At 39.4% G+C, this 21,571-nt stretch overlaps 1 protein-coding gene across 1 annotated transcript in view; it reads right to left on the minus strand.

Annotated features, from left to right (window-relative positions):
- The window catches only part of LOC129463016 (coiled-coil domain-containing protein 144A-like), a gene marked incomplete at its 5' end in the record, with an annotated part of 95,968 nt that overhangs the window by 43,634 nt on the left and 30,763 nt on the right, over positions 1-21,571 (minus strand). Inside the window, 1 exon segment of the mRNA XM_063617056.1 lies at positions 13,225-13,267. Coding sequence (XP_063473126.1) covers positions 13,225-13,267 — 43 coding nt within the window.

Genomic DNA, 21,571 nt, shown 5'->3' on the forward strand with positions numbered 1-21,571 from the left:
ATGTCCTTCCTTGTTTTTGGTATTAGGGTGTCTGTTAGTCTGTTTCGGTATTAGGGTGTGTATTAGTCCATTTTCACACTGCTGATAAAGACATACTGGGACTGGGCAATTTACAAAAGAAAGAGGTTTATTTGACTTACAGTTCCACATATCTGGGGAGGCCTCAAAGTCATGGTGGAGTCAAGGAAGAGCAAGTCACATTCTATGTGGATGGCAGCAGGCAAAAAGAAAGAGCTTGTGTAGAGAAAGTCCTGTTTTTAAAACCATCAGATCTCGCGACACTCATTCACTGTCACAAGAACAGCATGGGAAAGACTTGCCCTCATGATTCGGTCATCTCCTACTGGGTCCTTCTCACAACATGTGGGAATTAAGGGAGCTAAAAGATGAGATTTGGGTAGGGACACAGAGCCAAACCATATCAAGGTGATTCTGGTTTCATATAACGACTTAGGGAAGATGCCCTCTTTCTGTATCCTGTGAAATAGTGTCCATAGAATGGGTACCAATTCTTTGAATGTCTGATAGAATTCAGGTGTGAATCCATCTGGTCCTGGACTTTTTTTGGTTGGCAATTTTTAAATTACCATTTTCAATCTTGCTGCTTGTTATTGGTCTGTTCAGAGTTTCCGTATCTTCCTAATTTAATCTAAGAGGGTTGTATATTTCCAGGAATTTATCCATCTCCTCTAGGTTTTCTAGTTTATGGACATGAAGATGTTCATAGTAGTCTTGAATAATCTTTTGTATTTCTGTGGTATCAGTGGTAATATCCGCCATTTCATTTCTAATCGAGCTTATTCGGATCTTCTCTCTTCTTTTCTTGGTTAACCCTGCTAATGCTTATCAACTTTATTTATCTTTTCAAAGAACCAGCTCTTTGTTTATCTGTTGCATTTTTTTGTTTCAATTTCATTTAGTTCTGTTCTGATATCTGTTATTTCTTTTCTTCTGCTGGGTTTGGATTTGGATTGTTCTAGTTTCTCCAGTTCTGTGAGGTGTGACCTTAGATTGTTTATTTGTGCTCTTTCAGACTTTCTGATGTAGGCATTTAATGCTATGAATTTTCCTCTTAGCTCCACTTTTGCTGTATCACAGTTTTTGATAGGTCGTGTCACTATTATCATTTAGTTCAAAGAATTCTTAAATTTCCCTCAATTTCATTGTTGACCCAACAATCATTCAGGAGTAGGTTATTTAATTACCATGTATTTGCATGTTTTGAGTGTTCCTTTTGGAGTTAATTTCCAATTTTATTCCACTGTGGTCTGAGAGAGTACTTGATATAATTTTTATTTTTTTAAATTTACTGAGACTTGTTTTGTGCCCTATCATACAGTCTATTTTGGAGAATGTTCCATGTTCTGATGAATGCAATGTATATTCTATGCTTGTTGGGTAGAATGTTCTGTAAATATCTGTTAAGTCAATTTGTTCTAGGGTATAGTTTAAGTCCATTGTCTCTTTGTTGACTTTCTGTCTTGGTGATCTGTCTAGTGCTGCCAGTGGAGTGTTAACAACCCACTATTGTTGTGTTGCCAACTACCTCATTTCTTAGGTCTAGTAGTCATTGTTTTATAAGTTTGGGATCTCCAGTGTTAGGTGCATGTATATTTAGGACTGTGATATTTTCCTGTTGAACTAGTCCTTTTATCATTATATAATGTCCCTCTTTGTCTTTTTAAACTGCTGTTGCCTTAAAGTCTGTTTTGTCTGATATAAAAATAGCTACGCCTGCTCACTTTTGGTGTCCATTTGGATGAAGTATCATTTTCCACCCCTTTGCCTTAAGTTTATATGAGTCCTTATGTGTTAGGTGAGTCTCCTGAAGACAGCAGCAACTTGGTTGGTGAATTTTTACCAATTATGCCATTCTATATCTTTTAAGTGGAGCATTTAGGGCATTTACGTTCAACATTAGCATTGAGATGTGAGGTACTGTTCTATTCATCATGCTATTTGTTGCCTGAATACCTGAAAACCTGAAAGCATTCCCCTTGAAAACTGACACAAGACAAAGATGCCCTCTCTCACCACTCCTATTCAACATAATATTAGAAATTCTCACCAGGGCAATCAGGTAAGAGAAAGAAAGAAAAGCTATTCAAATAGGAAGACAGGAAGTCAAACTATCTTTGTTTGCAGATGACATGATCCTATATTTAGAAAACTCCATCATCTCAGCTCAAAAACTTTTTAAGCTGATAAGCAACTTCAGCGAAGTCTCAGGATAAAAAAGCAATCTGCGAAAGTCACTAGCATTCCTATACACCAACAACAGGCAAGCTGAGAGCAAAATCATGAATTAACTCCCATTCACAATTGCCACAAGAAGAGTATAATACCTAGGAATACAGCTAACAAGAAAAGTGAAGGACCTTTTCAAGGATAACTACAAACCATTATTCAAAGAAATCAGAGATGACACAAACAAGTGGAAAAACATACGCTTACAGACAGAAAGGATCAATATCGTGAAAATGACCACACTGCCCAAGGCAATTTGTAAATTAAATGCTAAGCCCATTAAACTAATATTGACATTCTTCACAGACCTAGAAAAATCTATTTTAAAATTCATATGGAACCAAAAATGAGCCCAAATAGCCAAGACAATCCTAAGCAAGAAGAACAAAGCTAAAGGCATCATGCTACCCAGCTTCAAACTATACAAGACTACAGTAACCAAAACAGCATGGTGCTGGTACAAGAACTGACACATAGACCAATGGAACAGAATAGAGAACCCAGAAATAAGACCATACACCTGCAACCACGTGATCCTTGACTCTTTGACAAACCTGACAAAAGCAAGCAATAAATGGTGATGGGAGAACTGGTTAGCCATATGCAGAAAATTGAAACTGGACCCCTTCCTTAAACCATATACAAAAGTTAACTCAAGATGGATTACAGACTTAAATCTACAACCCAAAACTATAAAAATCCTGGAAGAAAACCTAGGCAATGCCATTCAGGACACAGGCAAGGGCAACGATTTCATGATGAAGATGCCAAAAGCAATTGCAACAAAAGCCAAAATTGACAAATGGGATCTAATTAAACTAAAGAGCTTCTGCACAGCATAAGAACCTATCAACAGAGTAAACAGACAACCTACAGAATGGGAGAAAAGTTTTGCACTCTATCCATCTGACAAAGGTCTAATATCCAGCATCTACAAGGAAATTAAATTTACAAGAAAAAAAACTCAACCCCATTAGAAAGTGGTCAAAGGACACAAACAGACACTTCTCAAAAGAAGGCATACATGCAGCCAACAAACAGAAAAATCTCAACATCACTGATCATCAGAGAAATGCAAATTAAAACCACAATGAGACACCATCTCACAACAGTCAGAATGGCTATAATTCAAAAAAATAAAAAGATGCTGGCAAGATTATGGAGAAACAGGAATGCTTTTACACTGTTGGTGGGAGTGTAAATTAGTTCAACCAGTGTGGAAGACAGTGTGGTGATTCCTTAAAGACCTAGAACCTGAAATACCATTTAACCCAGCAATCCCATTACTTGGTATATACCCAAAGGAATATAAGTAATTCTAGTATAAAGATACATGCACACATATGTTCATTGCAGCACTATTCACAATAGCAAAGACAAGGAATCAACCTAAATGCCCATCAATTATAGACTCAATAAAGAAAATGTGGTACATACACACCATGGAATACTATGCAGCCATGAAAAGGAATGAGACATGTCCTTTGCAGGGACATGGATGGAGCTGCAGAACATTATCCTCAGCAAACCAATGCAGAAATAGACAATGAAATACTGCATGCTCTCACTTACAAGTGGGAGCCGAATAATGAGAACACATGAACACATGGCAGAGAACAACACACACAGGGGCATGTGGGAGAGTGGTGGGTGAGAGAAGGGAGAGCATCATGAAGAATAGCTAATGGATACTGGGCTATTATTAATACCTAGGTGACAGGATGATCTGTGCAGCAAACCACCATGGCACATATTTACCTATGTAACAAACCTGCACATCCTGCACATGTACCCCGGAACTTAAAAGATGGAAATAAAAAATAATAATAATTGCAGGTCACCTGATAGAATGCAGTAAGAAGATCATGGGATGATTCTGTGATATGCTTGCCAAAAAAAGTTATCATCTAAATCTTATCATAAAAACATTCAAAGAAATCCAATGGAGGGACATTCTGTATTATTGGACTTTACTCTTCAAAAGATTTGAGGTCATAAAGGTCAAAGAAAAACTGAGAAACTGTTCCAGACTGAAAGAGTCATGACAACTAAATGAAATTCATGGACCTGAATGGGATCCTTTTGCTACAAAGAACATCATAGACAATTAAGAAAACTTGAAAAGAAACTGAGAATTAGATGATCAAATCTATTGATGTTAACTTTCTGATTATGAAGTAGTTATATAAAATGTCCTGACTTGTGGGAATACCCACTAAAGACACCAGATGTGATGGCATAATGTCAGCAATTTACTCTCAAATGGCCCAAAGGGGGAAAGTTATTTTTCCTAAAATGTGGAAATTTTCTCCAATTTTAAGACTGTTTCCCAAAAGTTAATCAAATAAAGAAATGAAACAATAAATAGAAAAAGTGAAGCCGGGCACGGTGGCTCACGCCTGTATCCCAGCACTTTGGGAGGCCAAGGCGGGCGGATCACGATGTCAAGAGATCGAGACCATCCTGGCTAACATGGTGAAACCCCGTCTCTACCAAAAATACAAAAAATTAGCCGGGTGCGGTGGCAGGTGCCTGTAGTCCCAACTACTCGGGAGGCTGAGGCGGGAGAATGGCGTGAACACAGGAGGCGGAGCTTGCAGTGAGCCAAGATCACATCACTGCACTCCAGTCTGGGCGACAGAGCAAGACTCTGTCTCAAAAAGAAAAAAAAAAGAAAAAGTGAAAAGCCTTAGGCAAACCTTATTTTTCCACAAGGAAAGAGCTATATAAATCAGTGCTTAAAATTAAAATTATATAAGTTTGATGGCACTATAACAATTGTAATATATCCAAACATTGACAATGACCACAGTACCAGTATACCAAAATGATGTCTATCTAAACTTAAATCTATCACTATATATAAAGATAAAAATTATAAAATACAAACAAGCCATCAGTTGATTCCACTAAATTATTAATGGCAACTTCATTATTTGGCTGTTTAAACAGTTAACATTTGAGGAGTTCGAGTATGTAAAACTCAATAATACTGGTTTTCATTTGCAAAATCCACTTAAAAGTTAGCTGAAGAGGTCAAGAAACATTATTTAAAATACTATATAAATTTTCATCAGACATGTATAATACAGAATATTTCCCTTTAGTAAAAATGTTCACATCATATACTCAATGGGAAACAAAATATCATGTGAAAAGCCCAGAAATAAAATTGCCTTATCTTTCAGACCATGTATTTTCTGCTTAAAATCTGTGCATATTCTTTTGATGCTTCCAACACTGGATCTTGATTCAGATTTTCCTTGTGTGTAGATTCTAGAGGAGAAGCTATATAAGATCCAGTTCACATTTAGTAGCAGCTGAGAAGAAAAAGAATTATATTATTATTATTATTATTTTAAGATAGGGTCTTATTCTTTCACCTCTGCTGGAGTGCCATGGTGTGATCACAAGTCACTGCAGTCTCGACCTCCCAGGCTTAAGCAATTCTCCTGCCTCAGCCCCAAGCACTTGGAAATGCAGGCATGAGCCACCATGCCTGGCAAGGTTTTGTATTTTTTATAGGGGCAGGGTTATGTCATGTTGCCCAGGCTGCTCTCAAACTCCTGCACTCCGGCAATATGCCTGCCTCGGGCTCCCAAAGTGCTGGGACTACAGACATGAGCCAACATGCCTGGCCAAAGAAGTATATTCTATATATTTCATAGTTAACTAAGTGTAAGTCAGTAAAAAAGAGTTGAGAGCTTTTTCACTGTTAATAAGAATGAAAAGTATGTATGATTACAATACTAAGTCATTATAGATAAGAATCTGGGGAGGTTCTAAGATGGCCAAATAGGAACAGCTCCAGTCTATAGCTTCCAGGGTGAGTGATGAGGAAGATGGATGATTTCTGCATTTCCAACTGAGGTACTGTGTTCATGTCACTGGGGCTCACTGGGGCTTGTCAGACAGTGGGTGCAGCCCATGGAGTGTGAGCCGAAGCAGGGTGGGGCATCGCCTCACCTGGGAAGCACAAGGGGTCGGGGAATTCCCTTTCCTAGCCAATGGAAGCCGTGACAGACAGTACCTGGAAAATCAGGACACTCCCACCCTAATACTGCGCTTTTCCAATGGTCTTAGCAAACGGCACACCAGGAGATTATATCCTGTGCCGGGCTAGGAGGGTCCCAAGCCCATAAAGCCTCGCTCACTGCTAGCACAGCAGTCTGAGATCCATCTACAAGGTGGCAGTGAGGCTGGGGGAGGTGTGTCCACCATTAATGAGGCTGGAGTCGGTAAACAAAGTGGCAGGAAGCTTGAACTGGGTGGAGCCCACCACAGCTCAGGGAAGCCTGCCTGCCTCTGTAGACTCCACCTCTAGGGGCAGGGAATAGCTGAATAAAAAGCAGCAGAAACTTCTGACAGCTTTAAAGAGAGCAGTGGTTCTCCCAGCATGGAGTTTGAGATCTGAGAATGGACAGACTGCCTACTCAAGTGGGTCCCTGACCCCTGAGTAGCCTAACTGGGAGACACCTCCCAGTAGAGGCCAACTGACACCTCATACAGGTGGGTGCCCCTCTGACATGAAACGTCCAGAGGAAGGATCAGGCAGCAATATTTGCCATTCTGCAATATTTGCTGTTCTGCAGCCTCCACTGGTGATAGCCAGGCAAACAGGATCTGGAGTGGACCTCCAGCAAACTCCAACAGACCTGCAGCTGAGGGTCCTGACTGTTAGAAGGAAAACTAACAGAAAGGACATCCACACCAAAACCCCATCTGTACATCACTATCATCAAAGAACAAAAGTAGATAGAACCACAAAGATAAGGAGAAACCAGAGCAGAAAAGCTGCAGATACTAAAAATCAAAGGGCCTCTTCTCCTCCAAGGGATCACAGCTCATCGCCAGCAACGCAACAAAGCTAGACGGAGAACGACTTTGACAAGCTGACAGAAGTAGCCTTCAGAAGGTCAGTAATAACAAACTTCTCTGAGCTAAAAGAGGATGTTTGAACCCATCGCGAGGAAGCTACATATCTTGAAAAAAGATTACATGAATGGCTAACTAGAATAAACAGTGTAGAGAAGACCTTAAATAACCTGATGGAGCTGAAAACCATGGCACGAGAACTACATGACACATGCATAAGCTTCAGGAGCCAATGCCATTAAGTGGAAGCGGTTGAAGATCAACTAAAGAAATAAAGCGAGAAGAGAAGTTTAGAGAAAAAAGAGTAAAAATAAATGAACAAAGCCTCCAAGAAATATGGGACAATGTGAAAAGACCAAATCTGCGTTTCATCAGTGTACCTGAAAGTGACAGGGAGAATGGAACCAAGTTGGAAAACACTCTGCAGGATATTATCCCAACCTAGCAAGGCAGGCCAACACTCAAATTCAGGAAACACAGAGAACACAACAAAGATACTCCTCAAGAAGAGCAACTCCAAGACACATAATTGTCAGATTCACCAAAGTTGAAATGAAGGAAAAAATGTTAAGGGAAGCCAGAGAGAAAGGTCATGTTACCCACAAAGGGAAGCCCATCAGACTAACAGCTGATCTCTCAGCAGAAACTCTACAAGCCAGAAGAGAGTGGGGGCCAATATTCAACATTCTTAAAGAAAAGAATTTTCAACCCAGAATTTCATATCCAGCCAAACTAAGCTTCATAAGTGAAAGAGACATAAAATCCTTTACAGACAAGCAAATGCTGAGAGATTTTGTCACCACCAGGCCTGCCTTACAAGAGCTCCTGAAGGAAGCACTAAACATGGAAAGAAATAACCAGTACCAGCCACTGCAAAAACATACCAAATTGTAGAGACCATCAAGGCTAGGAAGAAACTGCATCAACTAACAAGCAAAATAACCAGCTAACATCATGATGACAGGATCAAATTCATACATAACAATATTAACCTTAAATGTAAATAGGCTAAATGCTCCAATTAGAAGACACAGACTGGCAAATTGGATAAAGAGTCAAGACCCATCAGTGTGCTGTATTCAGGAGACCCATCTCATGAGCAGAGACACACATCGGCTCAAAATAAAGGGATGGAGGAAGATCTACCAAGCAAATGGAAAACAAAAAAGAGCAGGGGTTGCAATCCTAGTCTCTGATAAAACAGACTTTAAATCAACAAAGAAGGCCATTACATAATGCTAAAGGGATCAATTCAACAAGAAGAGCTAACTATCCTAAATATATATATACCCAATACAGGAGCACTCAGATTCATAAAGCAAGTCCTTAAGAGACCTACAAAGAGACTGAGACTCCCACAAATAATAATGGGAGACTTTAACACACTAGTGTCAACATTAGACAGATCAACAAGACAGAAAGTTAACAAGGATATCCAGGAATTGAACTCAGCTTTGCACCAAGTGGACCTAATAGACATCTACAGAACTTTCCATCCCAAATCAACAGAATATACATTCTTCTCAGCACCACATCGCACTTATTCCAAAATTGACCACATAGTTAGAAGTAAAGTACTCCTCAGCAAATATAAAAGAACAGAAATTATAACAGACCACAGTGCAATCAAATTAGAACTCAGGATTAAGAAACTCACTCAAAACCGCACAGCTACATGGAAACTGAACAACCTGCTCCTGAATGACTACCGGGTAAATAACAAAATGAAGGCCAAAATAAAGATGTTCTTTGAAACCAGTAAGAACAAAGACACAACATACCAGAATCTCTGGGACACATGTAAAGCAGTGTGTAGAGGGAAATTTATAGCACTAAATGCCGACAAGAGAAAGCAGGAAGTATCTAAAATCAACACCCTAACATCACAATTAAAAGAACTAGAGAAGCAAGAACAAATTCAAAAGTTAGCAGGAGGCAAGAAATAACTAAGATCAGAGCAGAAATGAAGGAGATAGAGACACAAAAAACCCTTCAAAAAAATCAATGACCCCAGAAGCTGGTTTTTTGAAAAGATCAACAAAATTGATAGACCGCTAGCAAGACTAATAAAGAAGAAAAGAGAGAAAAATCAAATAGACGCAATAAAAAATTAGAAAGGGGATATCACCACCGATCCCACAGAAATACAAACTACCATCAGAGAATACTATAAACACCTCTATGCAAAAAAAACTAGAAAATCTAGAAGAAATGGATAAATTACTGGACACATACACCCTCCCAAGACTAAATCAGGAAGAAGTTGAATCCCTGAATAGACAAATAACAGGCTCTGAAATTGAGGCAATAATAGCCTACTCACCAAAAAAAATCCAGGACCAGACGGATTCACAGCCGAATTCTACCAGAGGTACAAGGAGGAACTGGTACCATTCCTTCTGAAAGTATTCCCATCAATAGAAAAAGAGGCAATCTTCCCTAACTCATTTTAGGAGGCCAGCATCATCCTGATACCAAAGCCTGGCAGAGACACAACAAAAAGAGACCAATATCCCTGATAAACATCGATGCAAAAATCCTCAAAAAATACTCGCAAACCAAATCCAGCAGCACATCAAAAAGCTTATCCACCATGATCAAGTGGGCTTCATCTCTGGGATGCAAGGCTGGTTCAACATACGCAAATCAATAAACATAATCCATCACATAAACAGAACCAAAGACAAAAACTACATGATTATCTCAAATTGATGCAGAAAAGGCCTTTGACAAAATTCAACAGCCCTTTATGCTAAAAACTCTCAATAAACTAGGTATTGATGGAACATATCTCAAAATAGTAAGAGCTATTTATGACAAACCCACAGCCAGTATCATACTGAATGGGCAAAAACTGGAAGCATTCCCTTTGAAAACTGGCACAAGACAGGAATGCCCTCTCTCACCACTCCTATTCAACATAGTGTTGGAAGTTCTGGCCAGGGCAATCAGGCAAGAGAAAGAAATAAAGGGTATTCAGTTAGGAAAAGAGGAAGTCAAATTGTCCCTGTTTGCAGATGACATGATTGTATATTTAGAAAACCCCACCATCGTCTCAGCTCAAAATCTCCTTAAGCTGATAAGCAACTTGAACAAATTCTCAGGATACAAAGTCAATGTCCAAAAATCACAAGCATTCCTATACACCAATAACAGACAAACAGAGAGCAAAATCATGAGTGAACTCCCATTGACAATTGCTTCAGAGAGAATAAAATACCTAGGAATCCAACTTACAAGGGATGTGAAGGACCTCTTTTAGGAGAACTACAAACCACTGCTCAATGAAGTAAAAGAGGACACAAACAAATAGAAGAACATTCCATGCTCATGAATGGGAAGAATCAATATTGTGAAAATGGCAATACTGCCCAAGGTAATTTATAGATTCAATGCCATCCCCATTAAGCTACCAATGACTTTCTTCACAGAATTGGAAAAAACTACTTTAAAGTTCATATGGAACCAAAAAAGAGCCCACATTGCCAAGACAATCCTAAGCCAAAAGAACAAAACTGGAGGCATCACGCTACCTGACTTCTAACTATACTACCAGGCTACAGTAACCAAAACAACATGGTACTGGTACCAAAACAGAGATATTGACGAATGGAACAGAACAGAGGCCTCAGAAATAACACCACACATCTACAACCATCTGATCTTTGACAAACCTGACAAAAACAAGAAATAGGGAAAGGATTCCCTATTTAATAAACTGTGCTGGGAAAACTGGCTAGCCATATGTAGAAAGCTGAAACTGGATCCCTTCCTTACACCTTAGACAAAAAAAAAAAAAAAAAAAATCCCTTCCTTACACCTTAGACAAAAATTAATTCAAGATGATTAAAGACTTACATGTTAGACCTAAAACCATAAAAACCCTAGAAGAAAACCTAGTCAATATCATTCAGGACAATAGGCATGGGCAAGGACTGCATGATTAAAACACCAAAAGCAACGGCAACAAAAGCCAAAATTGACAAATGGGATCTAATTAAACTGAAGAACTTCTGCACAGCAAAAGAAACTACCATCAGAGTGAATGGGCAACATACACAACGGGAGAAAATTTTTACAATCTACCCAACTGACAAAGGGCTAATATCCAGAATCTACAAAGAACTTAAACAAATTTACAAGAAAAAAATCAAACAACCCCATGAAAAAGTGGGCAAAGGATATGAACAGACACTTCTCAAAAGAAGAGATTTATGCAGCCAACAGACACATAAAAAAATGCTCATCATCACTGGCCATCACAGAAATGCAAATCAAAACCACAATGAGATACCATCTCACACCAGTTAGAATGGTGATCATTAAAAAGTCAGGAAACAACAGGTGCTGGAGAGGATGTGGAGAAATAGGAACACTTTTACACTGTTGATGGGACTGTAAACTAGTTCAACCATTGTGGAAGACAGTGTGGTGATTCCTCAAGGATCTAGAACTAGAAATACCATTTGACCCAGCCATCCCATTACTGGGTATATACTCAAAGGATTATAAATCATGCTGCTATAAAGACACACGCACACCTATGTTTATTGTGGCACTATTCACAATAGCAGACTTGGAACCAACCCAAATGTCCAACAATGATAGACTGGATTAAGAAAATGTGGCACATATACACCACGGAATACTATGCAGCCATAAAAAAGGATGAGTTCGTGTCCTTTGTAGGGACATGGATGAAGCTGGAAACCATCATTCTGAGCAAACTATCACAAGGACAGAAAACCAAACACTGCATGTTCTCACTCATAGGTGGGAACTGAACAATGAGAACACTTGGTCACAGCGTGGGGAGTATCACACACCGGGTCCTGTCATGGGGTGGCGGGCAGGGGGACGGATAGCATTAGGAGGTGTACCTAATGTAAATGACGAGTTAATGGGTGCAGCAAACCAACATGGCACATGTATACCTATGTCACAAACCTGCATGTTGTGCACATGTACCCTAGAACTTATAATAAAAAAAAATTGCAGAGTTGGCATAAGGATTAGGCCAATATGAGTAAAGGGACTGGTGTAGTGCCTGACAAGTAGTAGGTGCTCAATAAAAGACACTGTTGCTTCTGGAAACAAAAAAGAGAATCTGCCCATAGTTGCACACTGAATTAATGATCATTGTGGTTGTGTATCACAGCTTCTGGTTTTCTCATTCTTCATTCATTTATTCAACAACCACGTGTTAAGGTACTAGACCATGACAAGTCCTGGAGTTACAAGATGAAGATGATACAGTCCACCCCCAGCAATCGTATGCTATAACCTGAAAAAGCAGACAAATAGGCAATTTCCATACCAAGTCATAGATACTCTGACAGGTGTAAAACAAGGCACTATTGGAACTCAAGAGGGACATCTATCCCAGTTTTGTCTGGATATTGAAGGCTTTTTGGTGGAGGCATGGTTAGTGGACACCTGAAAGATGAGAAAAAAAGGTAGGCAGATAGAGCAAAGAAGGAAGTGCAAAGAGCTGGAGGAGAAGGAAGACTACTGTGGAGTTCTGTGCAGTCCAGTTTGGCTGGATCCTGGAGCAAACGAGCAGAGTACAGTAAGTAGTGAGAGATAAGCCTGAGTAGCTTGACAAGAACCAAATGAACATGAGTGTTTATATTCCATGTTAAGGAATTTGGAACTTTTCCTGAGGGCAAAAGTAATCCAATGACACTGTAAATGACTGGAGACTTAAAGTGTTACCTCTCAAGCGACTGCTTATAAACTGTAACTGCTTGACTAGGTTACTAGATGAGACTGGAGTGTTTTGGCCTTAGTTGACGATGCCTTTGTTTTCTGAGAACAGTTTCTGTGTGCCGGCTGACAGTTCCATAGGGATGGCAGAAGTGAAGTGTAGAGCCAGGCTTCTTAAGCTTTTTTTTTCAAGCTATGGAATGTGATGAATTCATGAGGCATAAGTATGCTCTTCATTATACATTGCAAGTTTTCACATCTTTCATTAGATGTATGTAAGAAAGAATATTTAATGTAGTATCTATTAGCCCAAGAATGGAAAGGGATGTCATTTGCAGTTTATTTCAGACATATATTACTTAATCCAAATTTAATTCATAAATTTTGGTAACATACCTGCTACTTCTGTAGTTATATCATTTTGCAACTTCCACTGCATCTGAAATAAGTCAAATATTATTTATAATGTTTAAGAAGAGACATTATCATGGTAAGAAGCATCAATTACAAAACATGGCCTTTAAATAATACTTTTAGAGACTAGGCCTAACTTGAAGATTGCTTAAATTAAAAAATCACATAAATTGCTATTTTAAGTTTAGATAATGGAGAACATATATGTGTTATGCTGTTTAGATTAATCTCACAAAAGTACAATTAATATTGGTCTGTTGGATCTATGTCATTTCAAAAGTGTGATTTTTTCCCTTATTAGTACAGAGGTTAAACAATTCAAGTCATATTCTGCAATGAATGCATTACTTTCCCATTCTTATCAAAACTCTGCCTTTTATCAAAGTCTAATCAGTTTTTCACTTTAATGAATAGTTCCTTAAAATGAACTCTCCATTCTCCACTTTTAGAAAATAATAATTTTAAAGTATGTTCTTTGCTATTAATGCAGCACAGAATCTTTAATACATACTTGAAGAAAACAGTATTGTTGTGATGCCATGTGAAAGTTCCACTGGCAAAAGATTAAAAATATTATGCTCTCTATTATGATTAACATTTCCTTACTCATATGGACACAATGATTTCAGAAAATTTACATGAAAACAAGAATAAATATAGGTTAGAGACAGTTTTCAATCTTAGTTTCTTTGATTCATGAGTGTCTAGAATTAAAAACTAGGAAAACAATATAGAATTAACTGCACCTTTGATTTCTTTTCAGAAATTAGTACCCATTTTTTGAAGCATCTGACAAGTTACAGTTATCTACTTAATTATGAAAGGTGTGGGAATATTTCAAACTTATTGCCAGTGTCTCTATCTAGAGTGCTCTTATTTAAATCCTTTGTAGAATAGGTATTCTCTCATTAAATGCCCAGAACAGGGTCTGAGATAGTTTGTGGTGATAACAATAATGATATCTAATGTCTTTACAAATTTTAGGTGTCAAGTCAATTTTTTTTTTAACAGGTTTACCAATATTTTGAGACTCCTTTCCATAACATTTCTATGACAAAAACATTATAGATAGGCTTTATAGAGTAAGTAACACGACAACAGCATTACCAGCCAGGCCTTATAAAAGTAGTAATTCAATACCAGATAAAGGGGAAAGCCTTTCTTCAAACAACACTAGATATTGCCATTCATAAACACTACATAAAAAGTACATTTTTACGTGACTCAAATTAAGACACTACTACTGTAATGTTGTTATCTTTTCTCCCAAAAGCTCTTCTGGCTAAATATTTCTAATGTAATAGATTTTATTATTTCTTTATATCCCATTCACAAATATTTTCATACTACCTCAATTTTGTTAACATAAAAATGAAATGATCTTCTTAACAAATTGCTTACTTTTATACTGAAGAAATCATAACTCTGTAGAGAGAGAATACTTTTTATATAACAACTTTAAGTAAAGGTCATTTTCTCTCCAAACTCTTCAATAAGAGTACATGGTAGAAGTCACTGCCTGTCTTCCAGCCCCAGAGTGGCCTCCCCCTACATCAGTTCTCTTCCAGCCTTTCCCTGACCCTTGAATATTTCACCACGTAAACGACAGCGGAGGGCAGCTGCCTTTGGGAAAGAGATCCCAGGTCAGATGCAAAAGCAGAGGGAAAAAGGACAGACCCAGAACACAGGGAGGGAGCGCCTCTGGGACAGGAACCCAAAAGCTTAGGAAAGGGGTTTTGAGTGTTGATGGCTCCAGTTTTTTCCTGGCCAGTGAAAGGCTGGAGTGGCTTTACCTATTTTCAGAAGTAAAAACAGGCAAATATTAAGCGACTTTTTAAAAGTCCTTTCATTTTATTTTTGCTTTACCATTAAATCACACATTTTCCTCATATTTCCCTTCACAGAAATTCAGAATTGTTGTCCCCAGTTGAACCACTTAATACAGTGCCTGGCACAGATAATAGAAGGCAAAAGGAGAGAAAAGTGTCTTGGTGACATGAATCACCGTCCTATTCAGTGAGACAAGGGGCCATCGACGGCTTTTGTAGTGTGCAGAGCAATAGCTCAGGAGAAACTGAACATCACCTGAGGGGTGGAGCCAAGATGGCCGAATAGGAACAGCTCCCGTCTCCAGCTCCCAGCCCCAGCGACACAGAAGACGGGTGATTTCTGCAATTCTGCTTGAGGTACCGGTTTCATCTCACTAGGGAGTGCCTAACAGTGGGTGCAGGACAGTCGGTGAAGCGCACTGTGCGCGAGCCAAAGCAGGGTGAGGCATTGCCTCACTCGGGAAGCGCAAGGGGTCAGGGAGTTCCCTTTCCTAGTCAAAGAAAGGGGAAACAGACGGCACCTGGAATATCGGGTCAGTCCCATCCTAATACTGCGCTTTTCCAACGGGCCTGGAAAACGGCACACTAGGAGATTGTGTCCTGCACCTGGCTCGGAGGGTCCTATGCCCACGGAGTCTCGCTGATTGCTAGCACAGCAGTCTGAGATCAAGCGAGGCTGGGGGAGGGGCGCCCGCCATTGCCCAGGCTTGCTTAGGTAAACAAAGCAGCCAGGAAGCTCGAACTGGGTGGAGCCCACCACAGCTCAAGGAGGCCTGCCTGCCTCTGTAGGCTCCACCTCTGGGGGCAGGGCACAGACAAACAAAAACTCAGCAAGAACCTCCACAGACTTAAATGTCCCTGTCTGACAGCTTTGAAGAGAGTAGTGGTTCCCCCAGCATGCAGCTGGAGATCTGAGAACGGACAGACTGCCTCCTAAAGTGGGTCCCTCACCCCTGAGCAGCCTAACTGGGAGGCACCCCCCCAGTAGGGACAGACTGACACCTCATTCAACCGGGTACTCCTCTGAGACAAAACTTTCAGAGGAACTATCAGACAGCTGAATTTGTGGTCTCACGAAAATCCGCTGCTCTGCAGCCACCGCTGCTGACAGCCAGCCAAACAGGGTCTGGAGTGGACCTCTAGTAAACTCCAACAGACCTGCAGCTGAGGGTCCTGTCTGGTAGAAGGAAAACTAACAAACAGAAAGGACATCCACACCAAAAACCCATCTGTACATCACCATCATCAAAGACAAAAAGTAGATAAAACCACAAAGATGGGGAAAAAACAGAGCACAAAAACTGGAAACTCTAAAAAACAGAGCACCTCTCGTCCTCCAAAAGAACGCAGTTCCTCACCAGCAACGGAACAAAGCTGGATGGAGGATGACTTTGATGAGTTGAGAGAAGAAGGCTTCAGACGATCAAACTACTCTGAGCTACGAGAGGAAATTCAAAACATAGCAAAGAAGTTAAAAACTTTGAAAAAAAATTAGAAGAATGGATAACTAGAATAACCAATGGAGAGAAGGGCTTAAAGGAGCTGATGGAGCTGAAAGCCAAGTTTCGAGAACTACATGAAGATTGCAGAAGCCTCAGTAGCAGATGCGATCAACTGGAAGAAAGGGTATCGCTGATGGAAGATGAAATGAATGAAATGAAGAGAGAAGGGAAGTTTAGAGAAAAAAGAATAAAAAGAAATGAACAAAGCCTCCAAGAAATTTGGGACTATGTGAAAAGACCAAACCTACGTCTGATTGGTGTACCTGAAAATGATGGGGAGAATGGAACCAAGTTGGAAAACACTCTGCAAGATATTATCCAGGAGAACTTCCCCAATCTAGCAAGGCAGGCCAGCATTCAGATTCAGGAAATACAGAGAACGCCACAAAGATACTCCTCGAGAAGGGCAACTCCAAGACACATAATTGTCAGATTCACCAAAGTTGAAATGAAGGAAAAAATGTTAAGGGCAGCCAGAGAGAAAGGTCGGGTTACCCACAAAGGGAAGCCCATCAGACTAACAGCTGATCTCTCAGCAGAAACTCTACAAGCCAGAAGAGAGTGGGGGCCGATATTCACCATTCTTAAAGAAAAGAATTTTCAACCCAGAATCTCCTATCCCGCCAAACTAGGCTTCTTAAGTGAAGGAGAAATAAAATACTTTACAGACAAGCAAACGCTGAGTGATTTTGTCACCACCAGGCCTGCCCTAAAAGAGCTCCTGAAGGAAGCACTAAACATGGAAAGGAACAACCGGTACCAGCCACTGCAAAAACATGCCAAATTGTAAAGACCATCGAGGCTAGGAAGAAACTATAGCAACTAATGAGCAAAATAACCAACTAACATCATAATGACAGGATCAGATTCACACATAACAATATTAACGTTAAATGTAAATGGGCTAAATGCTCCAATCAAAAGACACAGACTAGCAAACTGGATAAGGAGTCAGGACCCATCAGTGTGCTGTATTCAGGAAACCCATCTCACGTGCAGAGACACACATAGACTCAAAATAAAGGGATGGAGGAAGATCCATCAAGCAACTGGAAATCAAAAAAAGGCAGGGGTTGCAATCCTAGTCTCTGATAAAATAGACTTTAAACCAACAAACATCAAAAGAGACAAAGAAGGCCATTACATAATGGTAAAGGGATCAATTCAACAAGAAGAGCTAACTATCCTAAATATATATGCACCCAACACAGGAGCACCCAGATTCATAAAGCAAGTCCTGAGTGACCTACAAAGAGACTTAGACTCCCACACAATAATAATGGGAGACTTTAACACCCCACTGTCAACATTAGAAGATCAACAAGACAGAAAGTTAACAAGGATACCCAGGAATTGAATTGAGCTCTGCACCAAGTGGACCTAATAGACATCTACAGAACTCTCCACCCCAAATCAACAGAATATACATTTTTTTCAGCACCACACCATACCTATTCCAAAATTGACCACATAGTTGGAAGTGAAGCTCTCCTCAGCAAATGTAAAGGAAAAGAAATTATAACAAACTGTCTCTCAGACCACAGTGCAATCAAACTAGAACTCAAGATTAAGAAACTCACTCAAAACCGCTCAACTACATGGAAACTGAACAACCTGCTCCTCAATGACTACTGGGTACATAACGAAATGAAGGTGGAAATAAAGATGTTCTTTGAAATCAACGAGAACAAAGACACAACATACCAGAATCTCTGGGACACATTCAAAGCAGTGTGTAGAGGGAAATTTATAGCACTAAATGCCCACAAGAGAAAGCAGGAAAGATCCAAAATTGACACCCTAACATCACAATTAAAAGAACTAGAAAAGCAAGAGCAAACACATTCAAAAGCTAGCAGAAGGCAAGAAATAACCAAAATCAGAGCAGAACTGAAAGAAATAGAGACACAAAAAAACTCTTCAAAAAATTAATGAATCCAGGAGCTGGTTTTTTGAAAAGATCAACAAAATTGATAGACTGCTAGCAAGACTAATAAAGAAGAAAAGAGAGAAGAATCAAATAGATGCAATAAAAAATGATAAAGGGGATATCGCCACCGATCCCACAGAAATACAAACTACCATCAGAGAATACTACAAACACCTCTACGCATTAAACTAGAAAATCTAGAAGAAATGGATAAATTCCTCGACAAATACACCCTCCCAAGACTAAATCAGGAAGAAGTTGAATCTCTGAATAGATCAATAACAGGCTCTGAAATTGTGGCAATTATCAGTAGCTTACCAACCAAAAGGAGTCCAGGACCAGATGGATTCACAGCCGAATTCTACCAGAGGTACAAGGAGGAACTGGTACCATTCCTTCTGAAACTATTCCAATCAATAGAAAAAGAGGGCATCCTCCCTAACTCATTTTATGAGGCCAGCATCACCCTGATACCAAAGCCGGGCAGAGACACAATCAAAAAAGAGAATTTTAGACCAATATCCTTGATGAACATTGATGCAAAAATCCTCAGTAAAATACTGGCAAACCGAATCCAGCAGCACATCAAAAAGCTTATCCACCATGATCAAGTGGGCTTCATCCCTGGGATGCAAGGCTCGTTCAACATACGCAAATCAATAAATGTAATCTAGCATATAAACAGAACCAAAGACAAAAACCACGATTACCTCAATAGATGCAGAAAAGGCCTTTGACAAAATTCAACAACCCTTCATGCTAAAAACGCTCAATAAATTAGGTATTGATGGAACGTATCTCAAAATAGTAAGAGCTATCTATGACAAACCCACAGCCAATATTATACTGAATGGGCAAAAACAGGAAGCATTCTCTTTGAAAACTGGCACAAGACAGGGATGCCCTCTCTCACCGCTCCTATTCAACACAGTGTTGGAAGTTCTGGCCAGGTCAATTTGGCAGAAGAAGGTAATAAAGGGTATTCAATTAGGAAAAGAGGAAGTCAAATTGTCCCTGTTTGCAGATGACATGATTGTATATCTAGAAAACCCCACTGTCTCAGCCCAAAATCTCCTTAAGCTGATAAGCAACTTCAGCAAAATCTCAGGATATAAAATCAATGTACAAAAATCACAAGCACTCTTATATACCAATAACAGACAGAGAGCCAAATCATGACTGAACTACCATTCACAATTGCTTCAAAGAGAATAAAATATCTAGGAATCCAACTTACAAGGGACGTGAAGGACCTCTTCAAGGAGAACTACAAACCACTGCTCAGTGAAATAAAAGAGGATACAAACAAATGGAAGAACATTCCATGCTCATGGGTTGGAAGAATCAGTATCATGAAAATGGCCATACTGCCCAAGGTAATTTATAGATTCAATGCCATCCCCATCAAGCTACCAATGACTTTCTTCACAGAATTGGAAAAAACTACTTTAAAGTTCATATGGAACCAAAAAAGAGCCCGCTTCGCCAAGTCAATCCGAAGCCAAAAGAACAAAGCTGGAGGCATCACACTACCTGACTTCAAACTATACTACAAGGCTACAGTAACCAAAACAGCATGGTACTGGTACCACGACAGAGACATAGATCGATGGAACAGAACAGAGCCCTCAGAAATGATGCCGCATATCTACAACTATCTGATCTTTGACAAACCTGACAAAAACAAGAAAGGGGAAAGGATTCCCTATTTAATAAATGGTGCTGGGAAAACTGGCTAGCCATATGTAGAAAGCTGAAACTGGATCCCTTCCTTACACCTTATACAAAAATTAATTCAAGAAGGATTAAAGACTTAAATGATACACCTAAAACCATAAAAACCCTAGAAGAAAACCTAGGCATTACCATTCAGGACATAGGCATGGGCAAGGACTTCATGTCTAAAACACCAAAAGCAATGGCAACAAAAGCCAAAATTGACAAATGGGATCTAATTAAACTGAAGAGCTTCTGCACAGCAAAAGAAACTACCATCAGGGTGAACAGGCAACCTACAAAATGGGAGAAAATTTTTGCAACCTACTCATCTGACAAAGAGCTAATATCCAGAATCTACAATGAACTCAAAGAAATTTACAAGAAAAAAACAAACCCATCAAAAAGTGGGTGAAGGACATGAACAGGCACTTCTCAAAAGAAGACGTTTATGCAGCCAAAAAACACATGAAAAAATGCTCATCATCACTGGCCATCAGAGAAATGCAAATCAAAACCATAATGAGGTACCGTCTCACACCAGTTAGAATGGCCATCATTAAAAAGTCAGGAAACAACAGGTGCTGGAGAGGATGTGGAGAAACAGGAACACTTTTACACTGTTGGTGGGACTGTAAACTAGTTCAACCATTATGGAAGTCAGTGTGGCGATTCCTCAGGGATCTCGAACTAGAAATACCATTTGACCCAGCCATCCCATTACTGGGTATATACCCAAAGGACTATAAATCATGCTGCTGAATTAGTTTGAAAATGGGACTCAATGCCAAACAAATAAATCACAAATAGCCACAATTACCTTTCTACTGGTCAAAGTTATATCCGAATGATAGGCAGTGAGCACTGAAATGAAAATTATGAGCAAATTCTTTGTAAAAACATTCAAAGTAAATTATAAATACCAGTGGTAAGATTAAATCTAACATGGCTTTTCTGAAATTCACATCTGTCCCAAATTATGATTTAATAAAAAGTAAATGCCTTTAGGCGGGGTGTGGTGGCTCAAGCCTGTAATCCCAGCACTTTGGGAGGCTGAGGCGGGCAGATCACCTGAGGTCAGGAGTTCAAGACCAGCCTGGCCAACATGGCTAACCCCGTCTCTACTAAAAATACAAAAATTACAGAGCAAGACTCCATCTCAAAAAAAAAAACTAAATGCCTTTAAATAATTGAGAGGTCATAGAAAGTAATTTGAGACTGAAATCATCTCAGATTTAAGTCAAATTGATATGAATAAAAATAAGATTATACCAACTTAAATATATTACAAAACTACTTTAGAAAAAGTACTATGAGATACAGCAGTATTACTTCAGTTCACCTGGGAAATT

The sequence above is a fragment of the Symphalangus syndactylus genome, chromosome 14 (assembly GCF_028878055.3).
Source record: "Symphalangus syndactylus isolate Jambi chromosome 14, NHGRI_mSymSyn1-v2.1_pri, whole genome shotgun sequence".
NCBI classification, from domain to species: Eukaryota; Metazoa; Chordata; class Mammalia; order Primates; family Hylobatidae; genus Symphalangus; species Symphalangus syndactylus.